Source organism: Meles meles, chromosome 4 (genome assembly GCF_922984935.1).
Source record: "Meles meles chromosome 4, mMelMel3.1 paternal haplotype, whole genome shotgun sequence".
Classification (NCBI taxonomy): domain Eukaryota; kingdom Metazoa; phylum Chordata; class Mammalia; order Carnivora; family Mustelidae; genus Meles; species Meles meles.
The window spans coordinates 31,792,306-31,814,246 of NC_060069.1; the positions used below are offsets into that span (position 1 = coordinate 31,792,306).

General features: G+C 54.0%; 1 protein-coding gene across 9 annotated transcripts in view; it reads right to left on the reverse strand.

Moving 5' to 3' along the window:
* DLEC1 (DLEC1 cilia and flagella associated protein) overlaps positions 1 to 21,941 on the reverse strand; it is a 65,097-nt gene that overhangs the window by 1,095 nt on the left and 42,061 nt on the right. For 8 of the 9 annotated variants that reach the window (XR_006818002.1, XM_046001957.1, XM_046001956.1 and 5 more), the window contains 20 exons: positions 21,350 to 21,518; positions 20,849 to 20,942; positions 20,471 to 20,601; positions 20,189 to 20,347; positions 17,433 to 17,572; positions 11,090 to 11,243; positions 10,307 to 10,417; positions 9,256 to 9,386; positions 8,626 to 8,817; positions 7,639 to 7,709; positions 7,060 to 7,211; positions 6,359 to 6,477; positions 5,789 to 5,859; positions 3,148 to 3,353; positions 2,952 to 3,053; positions 2,732 to 2,857; positions 2,533 to 2,627; positions 2,274 to 2,358; positions 1,896 to 2,108; positions 613 to 774 (listed from right to left, as the gene is read on the reverse strand). Coding sequence is in view for 8 of the 9 variants with exons in the window: in XM_046001957.1 (XP_045857913.1) it covers positions 613 to 774; positions 1,896 to 2,108; positions 2,274 to 2,358; positions 2,533 to 2,627; positions 2,732 to 2,857; positions 2,952 to 3,053; positions 3,148 to 3,353; positions 5,789 to 5,859; positions 6,359 to 6,477; positions 7,060 to 7,211; positions 7,639 to 7,709; positions 8,626 to 8,817; positions 9,256 to 9,386; positions 10,307 to 10,417; positions 11,090 to 11,243; positions 17,433 to 17,572; positions 20,189 to 20,347; positions 20,471 to 20,601; positions 20,849 to 20,942; positions 21,350 to 21,518 (2,683 nt within the window). In the remaining variant the exon portion in view is untranslated. Of the gene's footprint in view, positions 1 to 612; positions 775 to 1,895; positions 2,109 to 2,273; positions 2,359 to 2,532; positions 2,628 to 2,731; positions 2,858 to 2,951; positions 3,054 to 3,147; positions 3,354 to 5,788; positions 5,860 to 6,358; positions 6,478 to 7,059; positions 7,212 to 7,638; positions 7,710 to 8,625; positions 8,818 to 9,255; positions 9,387 to 10,306; positions 10,418 to 11,089; positions 11,244 to 17,432; positions 17,573 to 20,188; positions 20,348 to 20,470; positions 20,602 to 20,848; positions 20,943 to 21,349; positions 21,519 to 21,941 lie in introns of those variants that run through there. The other variant, XM_046001959.1, reaches the window with a different exon arrangement.

The following is a 21,941-nucleotide window of genomic DNA, read 5'->3' on the forward strand; positions in this document are numbered from 1 at the left end:
CCCTGGGGGCTCAAGGCCCAGCCCTCTGCTCCTCCTGGGCTCTGGGCCCCACCTGCGCACCGACCTGCCCAAGCTCCGGGGGTCCCCCACATCTGCCTTAGGCACTGCCTTAGGCACTGCCGTACACACCTTATCACCTTATCACCTCAGCCTTCCCCACCCCACCCTCCCCACGGGGGAGTCCCAGCAGTCACCCAAGGACCAGGCTGGAGGGCCTGCCTGGTCACAAACGGATTCTTCCTCCTGCCTCCCTAGAATCCACCCCTTAGGCTATTCCTTTCTGTTTCTCCCCTGAACCTTCCAGCTGGGAGGCTTCATAGGCTGCATACCTCCTCCAGGAAGCCTTCCCTATTTCCCACCCTCCAGCACTTAACCTGGTTCTGTGCTGAGACTGGTAAGGAAGGATGACCCTCCCCCAGGGAAGGGCCTCTTCCGGGGCAGACCAGGCCCTCGAGGCGAGGGCTGGGGCTCTTCCAGGGCAGACCAGGCCCTCGGGGTGAGGCCTGGGGCTCATCACTTCTGAAGACCCCGTGGGGTCTGTCCCCCTCTGACCCAGGAGAGTGGAGCCGGGCCCATTTCTGTCCTCTCGGACATGGGGCGCCCGGGACTGACCTGAGTGGTCTGGTTGGCGTACTCCAGGAGCAGGTTCTGAGTGAACACCATCTCCTTCTCCCCGCTGGTGCGCTGCTTAATGTCCACCCCCGGCAGCATCTGGTCAGCCGGCAGCTTCTGATAGGAGAGCAGCTCCAGGGACAGCGAGAAGGACACGTTCACCTGAGCCACATGAGCCAGCCGGTCACCCGAGGCTGCTGGAGGCAGGCGGCAGCTTCCTCTCCCTCGGGAGCTCCGTCCTTCCCTCCATGGCCCCCACTGCCCAGCAAGGCCCCAGTTCGGCACCTGCCCACACCTAGAACACAGGGCCAGCCCAGACTGAGCCAGCCCTGCCCAGCCGGCAGCCCAGTGCCGCTGTCTGGGGCATTTGGTCCACAGACATGGTGCCCCACTCTGTGCCCAGCACCCAGTAGACCTGGGGACAGGGCCCTGCCTGCCTTCAGGAGCAGGACATTTACCCCTTGGCAAACTACCCTTTACCTCTTGGCATGACCAGGGCTGTGGGTGTGGGATGAAGAGTGGGGAGACATGGAAACTGAGGGGGGGCAGCAACAGGGTGTAGGGGGCTGGCTGGTCAGGGAGGGGCTGTGGAACAGAATGCCAGGGCTCTGCTTGGGCACAGGGTCGGGCACAATGATATTTGCCGAGATCAAATGCTCCTGCCATGAGTGGTGGCTCAGGCATGGGCAGGACTGGGTGAGGAGGAAAGTGGAGAAATGAGTTTGGGCTAGAACTCTGATCAGGACCAGATGCCTGGGCCAGCACATGGAGGGTGAGAAGTCCTACCGTTACAAAATGTCCTCTGAGAGACCAGGGGCTCCCAGAGGCATTTTAGAGGGACCTTTACTCGGTGACAGCCTGTGGTTTCATGGGTGCCCTATTGGGACAGGACCTCTGGCTGTGCTTCAGGGCTGCCTCAGTTTACCTTTGAAGAAGGGAGTCAAGGCTAAGTGAGCCGAGGGTGCCCTTCCTCCTCTCTCCTGTAGCAGTTGCCCCCTCCGTGATGAGGTCTGGGGTGGAGGATTGGGGGTTCTGTCACCTAGCACAGCACCTAGCACATGGCAGGCACTCAGCACACCTGCACGGAAGTACACGGTTTGGAAGAGCGGATATGACCGCTCACGGAAGCTCTGGAGACAGATGCCATGAGAGTGTGCAGTGTCTGGACACTGATGTGGACAAGTGCGGGATGGCAGTGTGCACACATCCGTCTACACATGTGCATGTGTGTGCGAGGAAGGTGACCTCCGGCCCAGGTGACGGCCTGCAGAGCCCCCACTGACCAGCATGTTCTCCTGCGGGTAGAGCACCAGCTGCTTGCTAGCTGCAGCTTGTTCTTCCTCACCGCACCTCGCCTGGCCAGGAGATCTGCGGCTGCAGCTGGCCCCTTCCTGAGAAACGGAGAAGGGACTGGAGACCAGGAGCCGGAAGTACTGTGGGATTTCAGTGGTGTTACTCAGCTTCACATGGTGGGTGGTCACCAGCTCGCTCAGCACCTGGGGAGCCACAGAGGTGGGGAGCCCGGGCTGCACTTCTCCCTTCCAGGAGCCTGCGGCTCTGGAGTGGACTCCCGGGGGAGGAGGACCCGGACTGTAAGAGGGCTCACAGGGACCTCTGAGGCCCAAGTGGACTGGCAGGGCTGGGGAGGACTGCATACTCACCCCAGTACAGGGCTGCTCCGGGATGAGGTCACTGGCCTGGTGCCAGAACTCCACACCGCCCCCGTAGTCCAGCTCCATGCTTAGCCTGCCAACAAGGAGCACAGCTGGGCCCCGGGGGCCTCCTGGCTGTCCCACTGTGCTCACTGGGCTCTGGCCAGCCTTTGCCTGGATTCTCCTGCTGGCTTCTCCCTCCCATGCCTGTCCTCTTGCTCCCGGAGTGCTCCCCACAAGGGGATCACGGGAGGCCCCGGCCACTCACTGTGCGGGCCTCACGTAGCTACACAGGTCCAGCCTCAGCGGTCCTGCCGCAAAGTCCTGCAGGCGACGCCTCCTCCCCGGAAGCTCTCTTTCCACCTGTGGGGCCCAAGCCTGATTATGGGCCGTCCCTGAGCTGAGGGGCAGCATGCCAGACGGAAGAGGGGGTGGCCGTGGCCCCATCCTGGGCATGGAGGGCTTACCTCATCGTCCAAGCTCATGAAGCCCAGGGCGTAGCCAACACACTCCACCTTGTGCAGGACATCAGGGCCCAGGACCATTGGTGTGAAGGAGATGGAGATGGTGCTGCTGCCCCCTGCAGGGACCACCTGACACGGACAGTAGCCTCAGCGCTGCTCCTGCCCACAGAGCTGGTGCCGCTGCCCCCCAGTGTGGCAGCCCCCACCCCCCGCCCCGACTCACCACCTGCTTGGGGCTGATGCAGTACAGGTGGTCAGCGGGCACCCCATCGTGCTCCCGCAGAATGACTGAGATGAGCTTCTGTGAGACCCTGCTGTCCTTGGCCTGTCATCAGGGAGTTGCTGGGGCTCACACAGGCTCAAGGCTCACTGGCCCCAGCTCAGCCGCCATCCCACCCCACCCCTCCACCCCTGCTCACAGTCTGGGTGGCTTCGTGGCTGGAGTCCGAAGTGTTGGAGGGGCTTGGGGACAAGAAGGAGCTGCTACTCTCAGGGGTCTCTGAGCACAAGAGGTCATTCCCAGCTTGGTCCCGCAGTGGGAAAGGTGGCCCATAAAACACCATCAGCTCCACCAGCCGGTCCTCCCTGTCTTCTGGAGTGTAGGTCTCCCAGTCTAGGCGGATGTCTGCAGGAGGGAGGGGGAGGGCTGAGGAAGGGGCAGGTGAATCTTCCCTGGACCTCTGCCCCACTACCCCTACTGGTGCCTGTTCTCCCATACTCAGCGTGGGGAGGGGTCTCGCCCTCTTCCTAATGCCACTTCCAGGCGATTCTTGTTTTGAGACTGGACCACAGGCTGCGTCAGCTGGCTCTGTCAGCCCCTACCCTAAGTATCGCAGCAAGCAGAACCTCGCATCCAAATGCGCTGCTCCAGGTCCTTGGGGCTTTCCCCACAGCCTCCCCAGGCACTCCAGCCCCTCTGCCTGCCTTCTCCCCTCCATCGGCTCCCACTGCACTCACTTCCTTCCCCAGCTGGGCTCATCTAGACGCCACCATGTCAACCTCCATCTTGCCAGGATTCCCATCCCTCCTCACCCCCAGCCTTCTACCCACCCGGCAAAGCCTAACCCTGGAGAACTGAACTGACCCATGGCCCTACTGTCACGCCTTCCCTGTTCTCTGACACCTGAGCTGCCTCCCCGGCACGGGGCTGCTGGACACCGGGCTGCTGCCTGCAGCTCCTCTCCCCAAAGCCCCCACATCAAGAAGGCTGTTAAGTCCCATCGCAACACCTTCATTGCTCAGCAGGTATCTAAGCTATCCCCCTTTCCCTCCCACCTCCATCCACCTCCACCCCCTCTCAGGGGCCAGGCATGCTCAGTCTCCCCACCTTGAACAGTTTCCCTCTGCCAGACGACCTTTCCAAACCACCTCTGTCCCTCCACAGCACACTTGTAGGACCCTGTCCATCATCGCCTCCCCCATTCTGCTCTCAGCCACTCCCCAGCTAACATCTGACTCATGGCTAGCCCTGCAGGAGACCTGGCCAACAGGCTTACGCTCCTGGGCTCGTATTTCTTCAAGTTATTACCCTGGCACCTGCCTCTTATATCCACCAAATCCCCCTCACCAAGGCCACCAGTGACCTCCACTCTCCCACCGAAGTTCAGTAAAGACAGAGAACCGGAGTGTGATGATGAGTCCCGAGGACAAGAAGGGAACCACCAAAACAAAAGAAGGTAGAAGAGAAATTCCAAATTAAACAAAAGGAAAATGGCACAAAGTCACAACAAACAAAAGAAAGTAGAAAATGTAAAATCATAAAATAAGTATGTAGACTATTCCTATTAAAAGCTAATGTCAGGTTGGGCTTTTAAAGAGCTCAGCTCTTCATTTTTTTTTCTTTTTTTTTTAAATATTTTATTTACTTGACAAAAATCACAACCAGGCAGAGAGGCAGGCAGAGAGAGAGGAGGAAGCAGGCTCTGTGCGGAGCAGAGAGCCCGATACAGGACTCAATCCCAGGACCCTGGGACCATGACCTGAGCCGAAGGCAGAGGCTTTAACCCACTGAGCCACCCAGGCGCCCCTCAGCTCTTCATTGTTTACAAAGAAACATAACAAAATGATAAAGGGTAAAAACGGCAAAGGGCAAAGGCGTGATTCAGTTCTCAAATGCATCTAACAGCTAAGAAGTAAAACTGCTGGAAACACCAGATCTTTCTTTTTAAGCCTGTATTTTTAAGTAACTTCTAACCCAGTACGGGCCTCGAACTTACAACCCTGAGATCAAGAGGCACAGGCTCTACCGACTGAGCCAACCAGGTACCCCTGGAAATGCCAGGGGATCTTGAAAAAGCCAACTCGAGCAGCGAATTCAGTGCCCCTTTCCTAACTGGCCAGACCCCATAGACAGACGAAGCAGGGACTCCATGGACAGACGGAGCAGGAGGGCTGGCATTCCCCCGCTGTACATTCTTTACCCTGAAGACTGGCTCAGCCCCTTGAGGCCCAGCCTCCAGATGCCTGGAACCCTGGTCCACCTCCAGACCGCCAAAGCTTTTCCTGCGGCCCTGATACCCTCCATTCCCATACGCTTCCCCAGGCCCAGCTGGTTCGTCCTGCCTCCTGGACGCAGCCTGGACGCCCCCCGTGCAATGCTCCAGCAGTCCCCCTCAATGCACTCAACCTGGCCACGACACCCCCACCAGCACAGTGGTGTGCTGTCCTGTTCCCTCTGGGTTCCCAGCAACTCATACAGCACCTGGCTATGGCTCAGGTAGTGCGGGCTGAAGGGACGAGAAAGGTGTCCCCCACCAGTGTCTGTCCTTGTGCAAAGTGAACCTGATGAGAGCAGCAGGTGCCCCACAGACACTGGGGACCCCAGGGGTGAGCAAGGGCGCATCCTGTCCTAGCGCATGGAAGCGGCTATCTCTGACAACCCCCAATCAGCAGGTCAATCCCCACCTTGGCCCTCAGGGGCCTCCCTCAGTAACCACAGGCCACCTGGACTCCTGGGTTAGAGGGTGATTAGCCTCCCCCCAGCGCCATTGTCCTGCAGCCTGGCCCGCCACATGGCACGACATGCCAGAGAGCCCCAGTTTTCTCTCGAAAGCCTCTCACCACAGGGGCTGGAATTATTCAAGCGAAGGACCCGGGTGACTGTGTCTCCTCCGGAGACCCGGGTGCCGAACCTGGAGGCAAGAGACCAGGCTCAGTACGGCCGCAGCAGGCACACACAGCACAGGCAGGGCTGGAACTGGGGCCTAGGCACGGAGGAGGCCCCCGGCGGTGGTGGATCCTGAAGTCATGGAGACCTAGGGCTGGAGGCCTTCCCGTGCAGCACCCAGCGAGCGTGACCCAGGACTGCTCAGTGCCTCGGTAGCACCCGCTCCCTGCCCCGCACCTCCCGACAGATCCCCACTCGTAGTGTGTGTGGGGCCCAGGACCTGGCACGGCCCTCAGGCCACCCTGACTACTGGCTACTTCTCTCCCCAACTCCTCCAAGCCTTGTGCAGACAGAAGCCATGGCCCTGGAGGACTCTTCCTTCCTGGGCAGCCCTGTCCTGGGGCTTTCTTGCTGGGTGGTGCCACAAAGCCTTGGGCCCGTTGGAGAGCAACAAGGTCAGCATGTGCAGCCAGGGTGATGGTCAGAGGGTCTCAAGGGTTAGGGGATGAGGCCAGTGGGGTCACCTGATGACTGGTTCCTTCTGCAGCTGGTCAGTGGTATAGTAGGTGATCCTCTGGGAGCTGATGGGGCAGCCCACCACTGCCATGTGCACAGGGATGACTGCTGGTGACAAGTCCCCCACCTGCAAATGCACACCAATCCTGGGTCCCTCTCGTCCCCTGCCCTGGCAGTCCCTGACTCCCCATTCCCCCCGTTCAAGGCCGTTTCTCCAACTGAACAATGGACGGAGTTCACCCCTCCACACTGAACTAGGAACTCCTTGTTGGATCATCCGTTCTTATTTGTCCCCATCCAGAGGGACCCCACAGGAACCCCATGCACAGCAGGCACCCCCTTCAGGCTGAATGAGTGAGTGAAGGGCCAATGGGAGAATGAGTGCACCAAGCGCTAGGTGATGTGTGGTATCTGGCAGGCTGTACTGCTTCGCCACACTCGTGTTCCTTCAGGTCTCGAGTCCTGGCCCAAGTAGGAAGTCTATCAGATTCCTCTGCCCTCCTCAGTGTGCCCAGCCTCAGGGTCCCTGTGGGAAAAGTTATGAAATGTTCTGCTCCCGAGAATCCCTCCTGCCTAAATCCCTGTGGTTGCTGTGGATGCGATGTCCCAAGCTCATGGGCATTGTCTTCCAACCAGGAGAGATCCAAGAGACCGAGGGCCTGGAGCTGGGGGAGGGAGAGCCTGAAGGTGGGGCCGGGCTCAGGCTTACCGTGCAGATGAGGCTGTCCCAGTACTCGCCCCACATGTTCGCGTAGCCTGTGATGTCGATGCTCAGCTGCTGGCGGGCCCCCAGCATGCCCTGAGAAATGTGGGGAAAGAAGGCAGCTCCTTTCCCATGAGACAACATGCTTTCCATAAAATCTGGGTGATAACCAGGAAGGGGATTCAGGACTCCAGGGCAAGAAGGAGGTCCAAACCCTCAGGAGTTAGCAAAGCACTATACCAGACAAGCCAATCCATAGCCCAGACCCTCCTCCTGGGAGGCCAGAATCTAGCAGGCAGCCTCCCTCACCTCTCAGGGGCCAGGACTAATGGGGGCCCACCCTTCTGAGTCAACACCCATCCCAAATCCAAACCAGATCCTGTCCATGGGCTGTATGTCTAGCCAGGAGATGGCCCCATTCAAAAAGGGTGTACCGTCAGGCAGGGGGCCATGACCATCTCAGAGATCTTGCTAGAAAAAACACTGACATGGGGTCTGTGACCAGGGTCCCCTCCCTGCAACAGGTGGCCCAGCCCCTGAAAAGGCCCTAGGAAACCCTGCTCTGGCCCACCATGGGTCTCTTACTCAGCTGTTCTCGCTTGGCCAAGTGTTCTTGAATCCGAGATGTCTTCAGCAGGGCAGAGGGCATGTCAGGGCTTCACCAGACAGGAAAGAGAAAGAGCAGCAAGCCATCGGGGCTGTTTCCCAGAGCTGAGCCATGCCTCCCAGCAACTAGCATCCTACCAGGCGCCCAGTGGAGGAAGGCAGCTCAGCCTGCTCCTCCCAGGGAAGAGGTCAGGTCTGTTCATCTCCCTCTCTGGTCTTGGCACCTGCTACACCCCCACCACCCAAAGCCCTGTGGCTATAGGTCACCTGCCAGCCCAGAGACTGCCTTCCAAGAAACACAGAGGGTGCTGGGGTAGAGGTCTCTTACCCCCAGTCTCTGTCCTGCCGACCCTGAATACCAACCCAACCCGGACTCATCTCTTGCCCAGCCTTCTGCAAAAGGCCCTGTTTCCAGTCTTTCCTGCTGACATCTGTCCAGCATCGAGTATCCACCAACTACTGGACTGGGAAAGTTAATGGCTTACAAACCACGAGTGGCTGCCCCCCTACCCATGGCAGTGGTTTTGAAGTTGGGCTCTCCTGCCTTAGGGGATGGAGCTCTGGTAGGCTGGTAAACTGCCAGTTTCTGTGGTGTCAGGCCGACGTCCAGCTACAGCTTTGCAGAATGCCTCACTGCGACATCCTTGACTTTATGTCTCCATCGGCTGCCAGGAACTTCTCCCTCACTTACTGGCCTGAACTGCCTCATCTACCAGGAGCCCCCTCCAGTCCCCCGCCACAACCCCAGCATCTCCCAAAGGTCCCCACAGAGTCTGGGAGATGGGTGCTGGGACCCATTTCTCTACATTTCTCCATGTATCCTTGTGAAAACACACCTTTCTCACTCCTCACACCAAGCAGCCTTGGGACACCTGAGCCGCAGAGATGCTTAACAGCACCCCCCCCCCCACCCCCGGCCAGGCCCCCTGCTCCCTGGGGACTGCCCCTGAGAGAAACCAGACTTACAGGCTGGCCTTCTGGGTCAGGCTGTTCTGGGGAGTCCCGAAGTACTCAAACTGGAGGGTGAAAGGTGTCTGGATTGGGGAGTGGTTGGTCAGGATGAGCCGGCAGCCCACGCGGGTCCTCAGAGGCACCGTCGAGCCAAAGTCAAGGCGGAGCTCCTCCAGGCGGTCTGGAAACAGCTCCGTGCTGGGCACACTGCCCCGGGCCCAGGGCACTAGTTACATGCCACCCTCAGAGAGCCCACTGGGATGGGAGTGTGAGAGCCACCTACACACTAGGCTTCATCCTTGGACTGCCTCCCGTGAAGCTGCTGACCCACAGACACATCCTTCTTGTCAGCTCGTGACACCAGGAGGGGCCTCAACCACAAACCCTCTCTGACCAGGGGTGACTGGCCTTGTGTGGGAGAGCCCAAGCTGCCTACAGCCCTGTCCCCTGCATCTCCCACAAGCCCGGACGCCGTGTCTCCAGGTGTGTGGGGAAAGACCACCAGGGAAGGGTTTGGGTAGAGAGACCTGCTCCAGAGAGGTGGGGGGAGGGTGGCATAATAATACTGTGGCCCTTTCCTGGCCACAGGAGTCAGCTGGGAGTAGGTGCTGGTCCCTCAGGCCCTGGCCCCAGCCCTGGGTTCACCTGCTGTCAGAGTCCTCCATAGAGATGCCAATAGCCACTTGCAGTCCCTGGGGCTTCCCAGAAATGCCCAGAACCAGTGGCTCCTTCATGCCTGACACGGTACAAGGGAGGGCCAGATCCGTCAGCTCTTCCTATAAGAAAGTGCACCAAGGGCACATCACTACCCGTAAGTGCTGGGACTGGGCCCCAGATGGTCTTGCCTAGAAGAGGTGATTGCTGTGGGGCCCTCAGCACAAAGGCCTTGACCTCTGTCTAGTCTCCACTCTGTGAAAGGGCTACCCAGTCCCTCCAGTGAGCTACCATTCACAGGTCCAGCCTGACATTCCACACTTTCCTCAGGGCTCCTGGCTGAGTCTGCTCCAAATATCTGTGCATAGCCCCATGAAGGGAGACCCTCCAGGCGGGCCTCTGGAGAAGCCACACACTTATTCTGATGAAGCTGTTCCCACAGAAATCAAGAAATCTGTTCCATGTCTGTGTCCATCTGCCTCTCACCCTAGAGCTCAGATTCAGCTGAGAAAGAAAGTCTACCATCTCCAGGTTTGCCAGGGAGAAATGGGACCGGGTCTGCAAGCCTCCGCCAGGAAGAGGTCTCTCTTCTCACAAGAATCACAAAGAGCCAGCAACCCCCAACCAAGTCCTGAGCACATTCCGCCCCGAGGGCCTTCCTGTGGGCCATGCCAGGGAGCAGCTGTGCCTTTCTTCCCAGTAGCACCTAGCACAGGGCCTGCTGTGCGCAGCAGCTCTGCTCCGCATCTCTGGGCAACTTGGAAAGGCAGGCCCACCTATGGCTGCAGAAGAGGGGAAGGGTAAAGCTGGTGCCAAAGGCTGGACGTGGCCAGTGGGTTTGGGGGCACATTCAGGCCTGCTCCAGGCTTCCGGACTTTGTATCCCTAGAGAGCAGGCCTAACAGGAATGGGGACCCCAGGCCCAAAGGCAAGAGATCTCTTGCCCTCTTACAGGAGTGGGGTTTGAGGCAGACCTCCCTGCCGGCACCTGGTTCCGGGGGGAACCTTCGTCATCCCTCAGGCCTCCTCCCCACCTTACTCACCTGGGTATGTGCAGTCAACTCCAGGTTGAGCTGGCGCTCCTCACTGGGACCCAGCGTGCCGCGTCTAGGGGAGATCTTTGCCGTGCAGATGCCTGCTTGGCGTCCTAGCAGCTGGCAGACATAGGGCCTCTCATCACATGCTAGATTCCCAGCATGGACCTGGGGTCCAGACAGTGCTTAGTCCTGGGGCACACTCTGGTGGAGGCTGGCAGTCTGCGGGCCCACGGCAGGACCAGAAAGGGCTGTGTGCTCACTGGTGGGAATAACCCACTGTTCCCTTCGCCTCCCCTCCCCAACCCTGGGCAGACTTCCCACCTGTCAGGAGTTGCCTAGACTAAGCTAGCTGCCCTGGGAGGCTTAGAGTGATGGTGAGCAGAAGGCAGCTGCCTTGGAGGCACAGGACACGGCCCCACCTCCCACAGCATGCAAAGGAAGCTCCATAGTGAGCCCCACGTGCGGTGCCTAGCAGGGCTCACAACAGCATGGGGACCAGTCATGGGCTATGCTGGGTGGGAACCCTGGCTGTGTGCTCCGGAGACGACTCCTCAGGTAGGGAACTGGAATTCCCTGGAGGCAGGGCAAGGAAAAACCAGACCAGATGTGCTGCTCCTTCAAGGAACCCAGCATGTTGGATCACCACAGGGCAAGGGGCAGGCTGCAGGCGAGAGGTGAGACTCTGTTCTGGGGAGCACCTGTGGGGCAACTGCAGGCAAGGCCCACTCCACATGGGCCTCTGGTGCTGAGGACTGCAGACCCGGTGCTCAACAGTGCAAGTTCACTCACCTTGCCCCAGTGGAACCGGGTAGGCAGGAGTGTGCCATTGGTGAGTGTGATGGTTGTCTTGGTAGGCACGCCCAGGTAGAGGTTTGTGACTTCCATGCGGCTGCTTTGCAGGTACACGTGGGGCTCCTGTACTTCGGCATACACAGGAAGGTAACTGGAACACAGGAAGTAACAAGTACACTGATAAGAGAAGAAACAAAACCATCCCTATTTGCAGATGACATGATGGTCTATGTGGAAAACCCCAAGAAGACTGTATTTTAAAAACTTCTTAAAAAACAAAAACAACAACAACTACAACAACCTCCCACAATTCATGAGTCAGGAAAACTATGAGGTTCAAATTCACATTTTTTATACGCTAGCCATGAACATGTGGACATAGGAATTAAAAATACAATGTTATTTATGATTGCTCAGAAAAACTGAAATACTTAGATGTAAATCTAATAAAACCTATACAAGATTTATATGCTGACAACTACAAAATGCAGATGAAATTAATCAAAGATTTAATATACTATATTCATGGATTAGAAGACTCAACATAGTAGAGATGTCAATTCCCCACAAATTAATCTACAGGTTTAACATAATTCTTAGGAAAATCCCAGAAAGAATTTTTGTAAATATAGACAAGCTCATTATAAAATTTATATGGAAAGGCAAAGGACATAGAATAACTAAAGCAATTTTTAAAAAGAAGAATAAAATAAGAAATTGCTGTATTAGGTGTTAAGACTTTATGGCTACAGTGATCAAGTTAGTGAACCATTGGTGGTGAGATACACACACAGACCAACGGAACAATATAGAAAATCTAGACATACATCCACTCCAATCCTTCACAAACTCTTAAATGACAGAGAAGGGGAGTGAATACTTCCAGACTCATTCCAAGATGTATTACTCTTGTAACAAAACCAGACGAAGACATCACAAAATACCACCGACCTATATCTCTTATGGCTACAGATACAAAACCCCTCAACAAAATACCAGGAACCCCAATCCAGCAACATATTAAAAAGGATCATACACTGACCAAAAGGGATTTTTAAAAAGAATGCAAGGTTGGTTTTAACATCCAAAAGTCGATGTAAAACACCATGCCAACACACACAAAGGACAAAAAGGACACGAACATTTCAACAGATGCTGAAAAAAACCTTCAAGGAAATCTAATGTTCTTTCAATAGAAAAAACAATCAGTAAACTAGGCATAGGAGGGAACTTCCTCAACCTGATAAAGGACATCTACAAAAAGCCAAGAGCTAACATCATACATAACAGTGAAAGACTGAGTGCTTTCTTTTTAAGACGGGGAACAAGACAAGAATGTCACTTCTGCCTCTTTTATTCAACACTGTACTGGAGTATTAGGCCCATTCAGCAAAAAAAAGAAATAAAGGGCGCCTGGGTGGCTCAGTGGGTTAAGCCGCTGCCTTCGGCTCAGGTCATGATCTCGGGGTCCTGGGATCGAGTCCCGCATCGGGCTCTCTGCTCAGCAGGGGCCTGCTTCCCTCTCTCTCTCTGCCTGCCTATCTACTTGTGATCTCTGTCAAATAAATAAAATCTTTAAAAAAACAAACAAACAAACACCTCGTCCAGGTGAGAAGCAATGCCTGGTTTTAAAAAAAAAAAAAAAAAAGAAATAAAAAACATCCAGATTGGACAAGAAGTAGTAAAATTATCTCTATACATGGATGACACAATCTATTTAGAGAACTATTAGAAATAATAATGAATTCAGCAAGGTTGCATGATACAAGATCAATGAACAAAAATATTTTTATTTCTATAAAGTAGCAATGAATATTCATAAAATGAAACTAAGAAAACCAGTCTATTTCCAAAAGCACCAAAAACGATATGTAAGAATAAACTTAACAAAAGAAGTACAAGATTTATACACTGAAAATGCCAAAACATCATCAAAAGAAATGAAAAAAGACCTAAATAAATGGAAAGACATTTCATGTTCACAGAGAAGAAGACTTAATATGGTTAAGGTGAACACACTCCCCAAACTGATCAACAGATCCAATACACTCCCTATTAAAATTCCAGCTGGCTATTTGCCATAATTGATAAGCTGATCCTAGAACTCCTATGAAAATTCTGAGGACCCAAAATAGGCAAAACAATCTTGAAAAAGAAAAAGTTGGAGAATTCCTATTTCCTGATTCCAAAACTTACTCAAAGCCACAATAATCAAGAAAATGTGGTACTACCATAAGAATAATTATATAGATCAATAGAACAGAATTGACAAGCCATAAATAAATCTTTACATGTATAGTCAATTGATTTTTTTTAAAGATTTTATTTTTTTTAAGCAATCTCTACACCCAGTGTGGAGCTCAAATTTACAACCCTGAGATCAAGAGTCACATGCTCCACTGAATGAGCCAGCCAGGGGCCCCTGGTCAACTGATTTTGACAAGGGTGCCAAGACAAGTCAATGGGTAAAGAATAGTGTTCTTTTTTTTTTTTTTTTTTTTAAATTTATTTCACACACAGAGAGAGATCACAAGTAGGCAGAGAGGCAGGTAGAGAGAGAGGAGGAAGCAGGCTTCCTGCTGAGCAGAGAGCCCGATGCGGGGCTCAATCCCAGGACCCTGAGATCATGACCTGAGCCGAAAGCAGAGGCTTCAACCCACTGAGCCACCCAGGCGCCCCAAGAATAGTGTTCTTAAAAAAATGGCGCTAAGGGGCACCTGGGTGGCTCAGTCAGTTGAGCGTCTGACTCCTGATTTCGGCTCAGGTCATGATGTCAGGGTCCTGGGATCAAGCCCAACAGCTGGGCTCCCTGCTCAGTGGGGAGTCTGCTTCTCCCTCTGCCTGCTGCCCCTCCCCCTGCTCTCGCACTCACTCTCTCCCAAATACATAAATCTTTTTTTCTTTTTTTTAAAATGGTGCCGGCACAACCAGTTATCTGCATAGAAAAGAATGAAGCTGGATCCCTTCCTCAGACCATACACAAAAATTAACTCAAAACAGATCAGAGACCTAAATGCATGAGCCCAAGCTACAAAACTCCTAGAAGAAAATCTTTGTGACATGAGATCAGGCAATGATTTATTTTTTTTAAAGATTAAAAAAAAATTTTTTTTAAAGATTTTATTGCTTTATTTGACAAACAGAAAGAGCACAAGCAGGGGAAGCAGCAGGCAGTGGGAGAGGGAGAAGCAGACTCCCCAGTGAGCAGGAAGCCCAATGCGGGGCTCAACCCTAGGAATCCCAGGTTCATGACCTGAGCTGAAGGCAAACACTTAACAGACTGAGCCACCCAGGCGCCCCAAGGCAATGGCTTTTTAGATATGACCTCAAAAGCATAAGCTACAAAAGAGAAAAATGAAGTGGATTTCATGGAAATTAAGAATTTTTAGGCTTTGCAGTATATCAAGAAAGTGAAAGGATGATCCTCAGAATGGGAGAAAATATTTTTAAATCATATACCTAGTAAGAGGTTCATATCTAGAATATATGAAGAACACTTACAACTCCATAATAAAAAAAAAAACCCTATTTTTTAAAAGTGGGCAAAGATCCCCATAGACAGTTCTCCAAAAAAGACATACAAAGGGCCAATAAGTACATGAAAGATGCATCAGGAAAAAAAAATCAACCAAATCCTCAATGAAATGTCACTTCACACACACACACTGGTACAGCTACCATGAGCAGATCATGAGGATGTGGATAGACAGGCCAGCAGGGTGGAGAAGGCTGGAGGCTGGGTCAGGATTGGCCACTGTTACACCTGCACCATTATATAATACCCTGTGCCATTTGTGGAAAACTGTAAATAGAGAATAAAGAAGTACATACGATGCTGTTCTAATGAGAAAGAAAAAGAAGGGCAGCTGTGATCAGATTAGCTAATGACACAGAGAACAGACTATTTGAACTCCCTGGAGAGCTCCCCTAACGACAGAATGGGGCGCCTCCCCAGCAGGAGGGGTCCATGGGGAAAGGGCCAAGGATTTAACTCAAGGCTGCCCGGAGGTGAGCATGGCCAGTTCAGGGCCCATCCTGCAGGAACCCTGGGCCTCTCAGCTATCACCGGGGAAAACAGCCACAGAGCTCCACTTCATTCCTATTTACGGATAAAGGAATGCAAAGATTTGGGTCGCTGGCCAGCGTGGGTTGCCTCTACTGCTTGTCTTGGCTGCCTTCCCCAACTATGGCCCTTCCTCCTCCCGGGTTCAGGTCACGCCCACTCGGCTCCCTAGAAGAGGAGTGCTCTCCACACTTACACCCACTTCCTCAGAAACCGTGACCACCAGCTGCTCGTGTAAGTCTCCTCCCTCTCACACTCCAGACCCCGAGTGGGCAGCCGAGGATTACTTACTGTACAAGAAAACCCACCATGTGAAGGTGAAGGATCCCAACAGCGACATGAGGAAACAAAGATGAGTTTCCTTGGGGGGGATCTGAGACGCTGTTGCCTCCATAAGACAATAACATATGGCTCTAAAAAAGGAACAATCTGAGAACAGAAAAGCTTGGAAATTTAAAAATATGACTGCCACAAGGAGGGCATCCACCCAACACTGAATGAGCAACCGGCAAGGCCAAGGACATCTCCCTGAACAAGGAGCACGAACTCTGAGAGATGGTAGATATGAGGAAAAGGGTTCAGTTCCTGCCGTACAGATCCAGCAGGCCTGGGGTGGGCTACAGTCTTTATTGTCTGGCGAACTTTCCCACCAGGCCGACCCTCCCCGTCTGGCAAAGGCATTGGGGGAGGGGAGGCACGTGACCCAAAGAGGCCCAATCAGAGCCGGGGAAGCCGGTTTCACTTTTCTCCAAGGTTGTTAAGCGGGAAGGAAGTGTGTGAGCCTGAGCCCTAAGTGGCCCCCGCCACCAGGGCAGAGTGGCCAAGGGCCCTGGCCCTCAGGGGAGAGAAAGGCAAACAGAGAAGCAGAATTCGAGGCGGGGGCAGGGCTGAGAGAAGTGGGTAGAGAACGAGAGAGAAGCAGACGAGCGGACCCAGGAAAAGACGGGAGCCCATGGATTCGGCAGGGCAGGAACGCCTAGTTACAGGAGCCGACAGCTTCCCAGTTTTGCTCAAGTTGGTTACATCTGAGTTTCCCTTACCTCCACCTGGAAACATTCTGATTCAGGCGGGGTCCTTGAAGAACAGGAGAAATGGGAAAGGAAACAGGCAGACTTAATAAAAGGCATTCTCCCAGAGGAGAAAAAGACCTAACCTTGATATGTAAGGCTCACAAGATGCCACGTGGGACCAGTGAGACAGTCACACTGAAACCCGTGCTGGGTAGAAATACGTTCAAACCGAACGGACCCAGGTGGTACTACCCCACCCCAGTCATCAGGTGGTCACATTTAAAAGTCAGATTCTGTCTGTCGCTATGAGAGTGTGGGGTAATGGGCAGTCTCCTGCACTGGAGGTGGAAGTATAAAATGACAGTCTTTGGGGAGGTCATTCAAGAGGATCCATGAAGATGTAAAACAAGCACTTCAGTGTTTTTCTAGTGAAGTACCAAACATATGCAGACATGACTCTTATTAACAGTGTAAATATATATACAGTTTAAAGAATTATAAAAAGAGCACCTGTGTATCACTCTCGCCCAGCTGAAGAATGAGTATGATGCTTCAAAATAATTTAGGAGGGGATGAAGGATAGGAATGAAGCAATATTTGTAGTGATATGATAATTACTGAAGGTGGGTGATGGGTACGTGGGGGCTCATTATACTGCTCTGTTTTTATGTATGTAAGAAATTGTCCACAAGAAAGGAAAAGAGGCAGGCAGGAAGGGAGGGAGGGAGGAAGAAAGAAAGGGAACAGCACCAAAAACCGTGGGAACCTCCAGTGTGGGCCTCCCAGAAGACAGTGGTATTTGCTCATTTAGACACGTCACAATTTTTGGTGTCCGTTCTCCTGCTGGCGAACACTGGTCGTTTCCAGTTTTCACAACTATGAACAATGGCGACGAGCATCCACTGTGAGTGCTCAGCTCCCAGGGCACACGTGTGTGCTTCTCGGGGAGCACCTCTCCGAGGGCTGATGCTGGGTCACAGGGAAAGCACAGTCTTCACTTTACTGGGTGACACAAAGTGCTGCTGTGATTGTACTTATTTCTAATCCTTCATCACATAAACTGGAAGGATACACCCTATAATATGACCAGTGGGTTTTCTCTGGGTCATGGAATTCCTTTTCTGTAATTTCCAAATCTGATAGAATAAACAGGTTTCACCACCTTTAAATTCTTTAATGACTCCAAATCCTTCATGGCATACAACATCCATACATTGGGAAGACGCCTGGAGTGGGCTGCCCTGGCTGTGCCCCACCGCCCCCTTACCTCCAGGCCCCGTTCACCACCTCCAGCTCCAGGACGGTCTGCAGCCGCTGACACTGCTTGGCCTCCAAGGTGATGGTCACTCTGCACTCCCCCAGAGGGTGAATCTGGCCGCTTGAGGGCTCAATGTCGAAGGGAGACACCTGATGTGGAGGTCAATCCAGAAGAATGAGGAGAGAGGACACTTGGAATTGCAGAACTGGCAGCTGGGTCGCCCCCAGCCAGGGTCGCCCCCAAGCCACCCCAGCTCTTCAGAGAGGTGCTAGGAGGCAGGACAAAGCAAACAGGGAGAACAGGGCCCTCGGGATGAAGAGACTTAAGACCAAGTCTCTAAGTAAAGGAGAGGGTCCCCATGCCCTGGCCCAGATCTGAGAGGTAGAGGACAGAGGGCATGCCCCGAGGGGAAAGGGAGACACACTGGGGCAGCCTCAGTGGCTCTGTGAGGTCTGCGCAGCCCCCGTGAGCACACATGGGTCAGGACACTGAGGGCTCTAAGGAAGGCAAACCACCAAGTCACCAGATTGGGGGAAGGGCGAAGCTTCCATGACTACCCCCCACCCACAGTTGCCCACTGCAAGCTTGAACCCCTTAGCCTCCATACCAGCCATAGGAAAGGAGAAGAGAAGGGCAAAAGCTTAGGAAGAAGAATGCACATGGGAGGGGGGCTCTCTACCTCCCTCTTCTGGTCCCAGACCTGCACTGGTCTGACTGAAGGGCCCCGTGGTCACACTTGCTTAGTGAGGGTGTCACTGAACATGGAAAGGTCACACCGAGGAGGGATGCTTTCTCCTCTATGGTCTCTTTGTTCCAGGAGACTGAGACAGTAAGTGCCAGGCCCTGCCTGGAGGGCAGCCTGCCCACACTGCAGAGGCCTGCCATCTTCCACTCCTTTCCTCCCACCCAGTCTGCCATGCTAGCCAAGGTCATGTGCAGGCTGCCTGTCTTGGGCTTTGTGCTCTCTTGTTCCCTCCCTGGCGCTGGTGGGAGGGAGGAGCTGGCCTAATTCAGCAAAAGCAGCTCATGTGCTCACGTCTGGGCCCCAAGCTCTAGTACTAAAGAAGAACCCTTTTGCTTTTCTTGGTCTTTGTTCCTCACATGCATCTCCCGGGGAGTCCTGGGGGGATTCTGTAGGCCAGGACTACATCTCTGTGCCCCTGACCTGAGCACATCTAACAGACCCCAAATCCCAACATTATTTTTGAGAGTTCAGAAGAACAGAGTACAGAGAACTGTAGAGACAGGATTCGTACCAGCCTCGATTAAGACATAAGTCTTAACATACTATGAAATTGACAGTTACTTCAATTATAAAAAAATTGTCATTCTTCACAGTGGGAGAAAAACGCAGATTGGGAATTAGAGAATGAGGACCTGATGATTCCACCACCCACTAGCTGTGTGACCCGGTGGAAGTCACTATCCCTCTCTGTCTCTATCCAGTAGGGAGGGCAGCTGTGCTCTGTGCTCTGGGAAGCCCCAGAGTACTTAAGGAAGGGGACTAGGGTGGGGGAAAAAGGCAGACTGGGGCAGCAGGCACCTAACAAGGGCATCCATGGGTGGCCAGAGCAGTCGCACTTTATTCTCCATCTTGAGCTTCTGCCTAAGGTTTCATTTGAAGAAAAGCTTCCTGCCTAAAGATATTGATACCACCCTGTCCCTGTCCCCATCTTCCGTGGTTCCCGAATCCAAGCAGGGAGACCAATGAGCCTGGACGGAAAGTGCAAAACTCCAACCCTGTGTTAACAGGGCACTTGCCAGCAGTTCTTGGCAATGGTGTTGGTAATTTGAGGCAAATGGTCCCAACTGCTAAGTTTCACAATGCCCAGAAGGAGAAATGAAGCCATTGCCTAAGGAACAAAGTTGGTCAAGTGTAAAGGAAAAGTCTGGGAGAAAGGGAACGCCCACGGGCAGATCTGCGCCTGCACCTGTCTTTCCTCGGCTTCTGAATGTGGAAGGAGGGAAGGGCAATGTTCTGTCCCTAGACGGTAAGTGGGCAAGCAAGAGGGGGACCTTGGCAGGGAGCCAGAGGGAGGGTGCTTTCATCACACAGACCTGGTCAGAGCCTCACATGGGCAACAATGACCTAAGGCAGCTTCCAAGAAGCCACAGCTGCCCATGTGTGAAGTGTGGGGGTAACCAGCAGTGACACAAATGTCACAAACTGACATTTTGTGCCATTTGCTCTGGTTTTGTTCTGGATCACACGTCGTATTTAGTGATGATAATGATGATTATATTTTATCACTTTTAGTATTCTCTAAGTTTATAGTTAAAAGGAAAGAGCTATTTTAGTGGAAATACATCTTGGATTCTCTTGTTTGGGGCTGCAAACCCAGGAGCAAGTGCCCCCTGGTGGCAGGTACTGGAACTGCGAGTACTGTCCCTGGGAGGTTGGGAGCCTTGGGGGTGAGCCCTGAGGGCCTGACCCTCCCTGGAGAGTGGGCAGCTTCCCGCCCAGGTCAGCTGCCCATTTTGCTCCCAACTCAGGCTGCTCTGACAGAGGGAGAAACCCATGTCTTATTTCCACATCAGCTAGACGGTGGAGAAAGGAACAGGAACATCCAGTTCAGGCTTAAGTTCTGTGTCAAGGGTACCCCAACTGCGTGGGAGATGGGGAGAACCGGTGACACTGCCAGGCAGGGGTGACCAGGCAGGCTCCTCCTCTCCAGCCTCAATGCTCTGAATGCGCCAGGACAGGTGAATCGGCTGCCAGGGGCGGGGGTGGGGGGCAGCGCTGAGCTGGTGGGCACCCCACTTACATCTTCGCCCCTCTCTTGGAGGCAGACCAGGCTCTCCTTCATGCACCACGTGGCCAGGAGCTGGCTGACATTCTGGATCTGGATGGAGTCTGTGGCTTTCTGGCCCAGGCGCAGCAAACCGAACTGAAGGGCTGAGACGCTGATGACAAGTGCAGGCCCCTGAGACACCCAGAGGGGCTTGTCACCCGGCCACCCTGGGAACAGACTGTGCACCCTACCCCTGCCACCCTGCAGGCCCTCCCAGCCGCACAGCAACCCCCCCCCTCCCCCGCCCAGCAGCACCTTAAATGCCGCCTCAATGTGAAAAACCACTGGTGAGGGTGAGTTTTGGATTTCACACAGCAGGTCCTGGCTTGTTGGGCCAGGGACACCCCCGGTAAAGCTCAACTCAAAATCCTCCACCTCGCTGGGCTCTGGAAGAAAGGGGGAAGTGAGCTGGAGAAAGGGAGGGGGACAGTTCCCCGCTGTGGCTGGGCCAAGATGTGTGGCCTCTGCTGACTTCTCATCCACTACACGTGCCAGGCTGCAGCGGGAGCTGATCCCAGAACCCCCTAAACCCCTGCACAGTCCGCCGTCCTCTCTCAGGTCTCCCCACAGCAGGCCCCAGGATGTCTCACCTACACGCCGCCCCCCCCGCCCCCACCACTGTCCCTGCAGTACCTATGGTCCCCATGCAGGGCTCTACTTCAATGATGTGGCAGTCACTGATCTTTCCCCACAGGTATCTGATGGGGGACTTGCTGTTGTTCCACATCTGCAAGACACACCCCAATCCAGACTCCACAGGTACCGCCCCTGCACAAATCTGCACCCACCGAAGGACTGCAGGGCTGTGGGCCCACAGTGGGTCCTTCCGACACCCTCCCAGCTAATTCTTGGCCATCCAACAGCACTCCCACCACACAGCAGGGTTTGTGGGTGCCGTATCCCGCCAAAGACCCACAACAGCCCTATCATTCAGAGGATGCTGGGGAGATGGTAAAATGACAGACATGCCCGGCCCATCACCTGTGCACACCAAATCAGGTTCAGAAGCCCCAGGGACAGTCTCATCCTCTGTGCGGAGGCTGCCACCCGCTCCCCCAGCCACATCCTCCCCATACTCACGCCAAGTTCCGCACACTCTTGGCCAGCCTAGGCTGGGGGGAGACCATAGCCTACCTTAAAATTCTTCTTTACATTTATGCCAATGTAGTTCTCCCCGGGGATGATGAGGGCATATGGTTCTAAGAGAACCTGGAAAGGTTCCACTGAGCCTTTCACCTCGATTTCCAGGACAATTACATCATCCATAGAGCAGGAGGAATCCTTCCGGTTTTCCAGGTCCAAGCTGAACACAAACCCGCCATGAGCTAAGTGCCAACACAGCCTTCCCCTTTGTCCCTTATCTGTGGTCTTGTAAAAAGAAAGCACCCCCCTACCCGCAGCTCCTAAGTGCCCTCAAATCAGAGGCATGAGCCAACCAACCAGTGGCAGTCCTGGGATGGGATGCCTTGCCTGCTGCCTCCTGGGACTCGGCTGTGGTGGCACCCAGCCTGGGGTCTCCACATGAGGCTGACTGGAGACCCACTCTGACAGTCTGCCTCCCCTCCTCATTGGCCACCACCCAGGGCCCAGCAGCATGGCTGCCCTGGGCTAAGGCTGAGTGGAGCCCAGTGAGCCATTCCCTGCAGCTGAGCCCCTCTGGGCCTAGGTGCCAGGGCAAGGCAGAAGTGCTCCCCCATGTCAAAGCCTGCTGAGGTCAGGGGGCTCA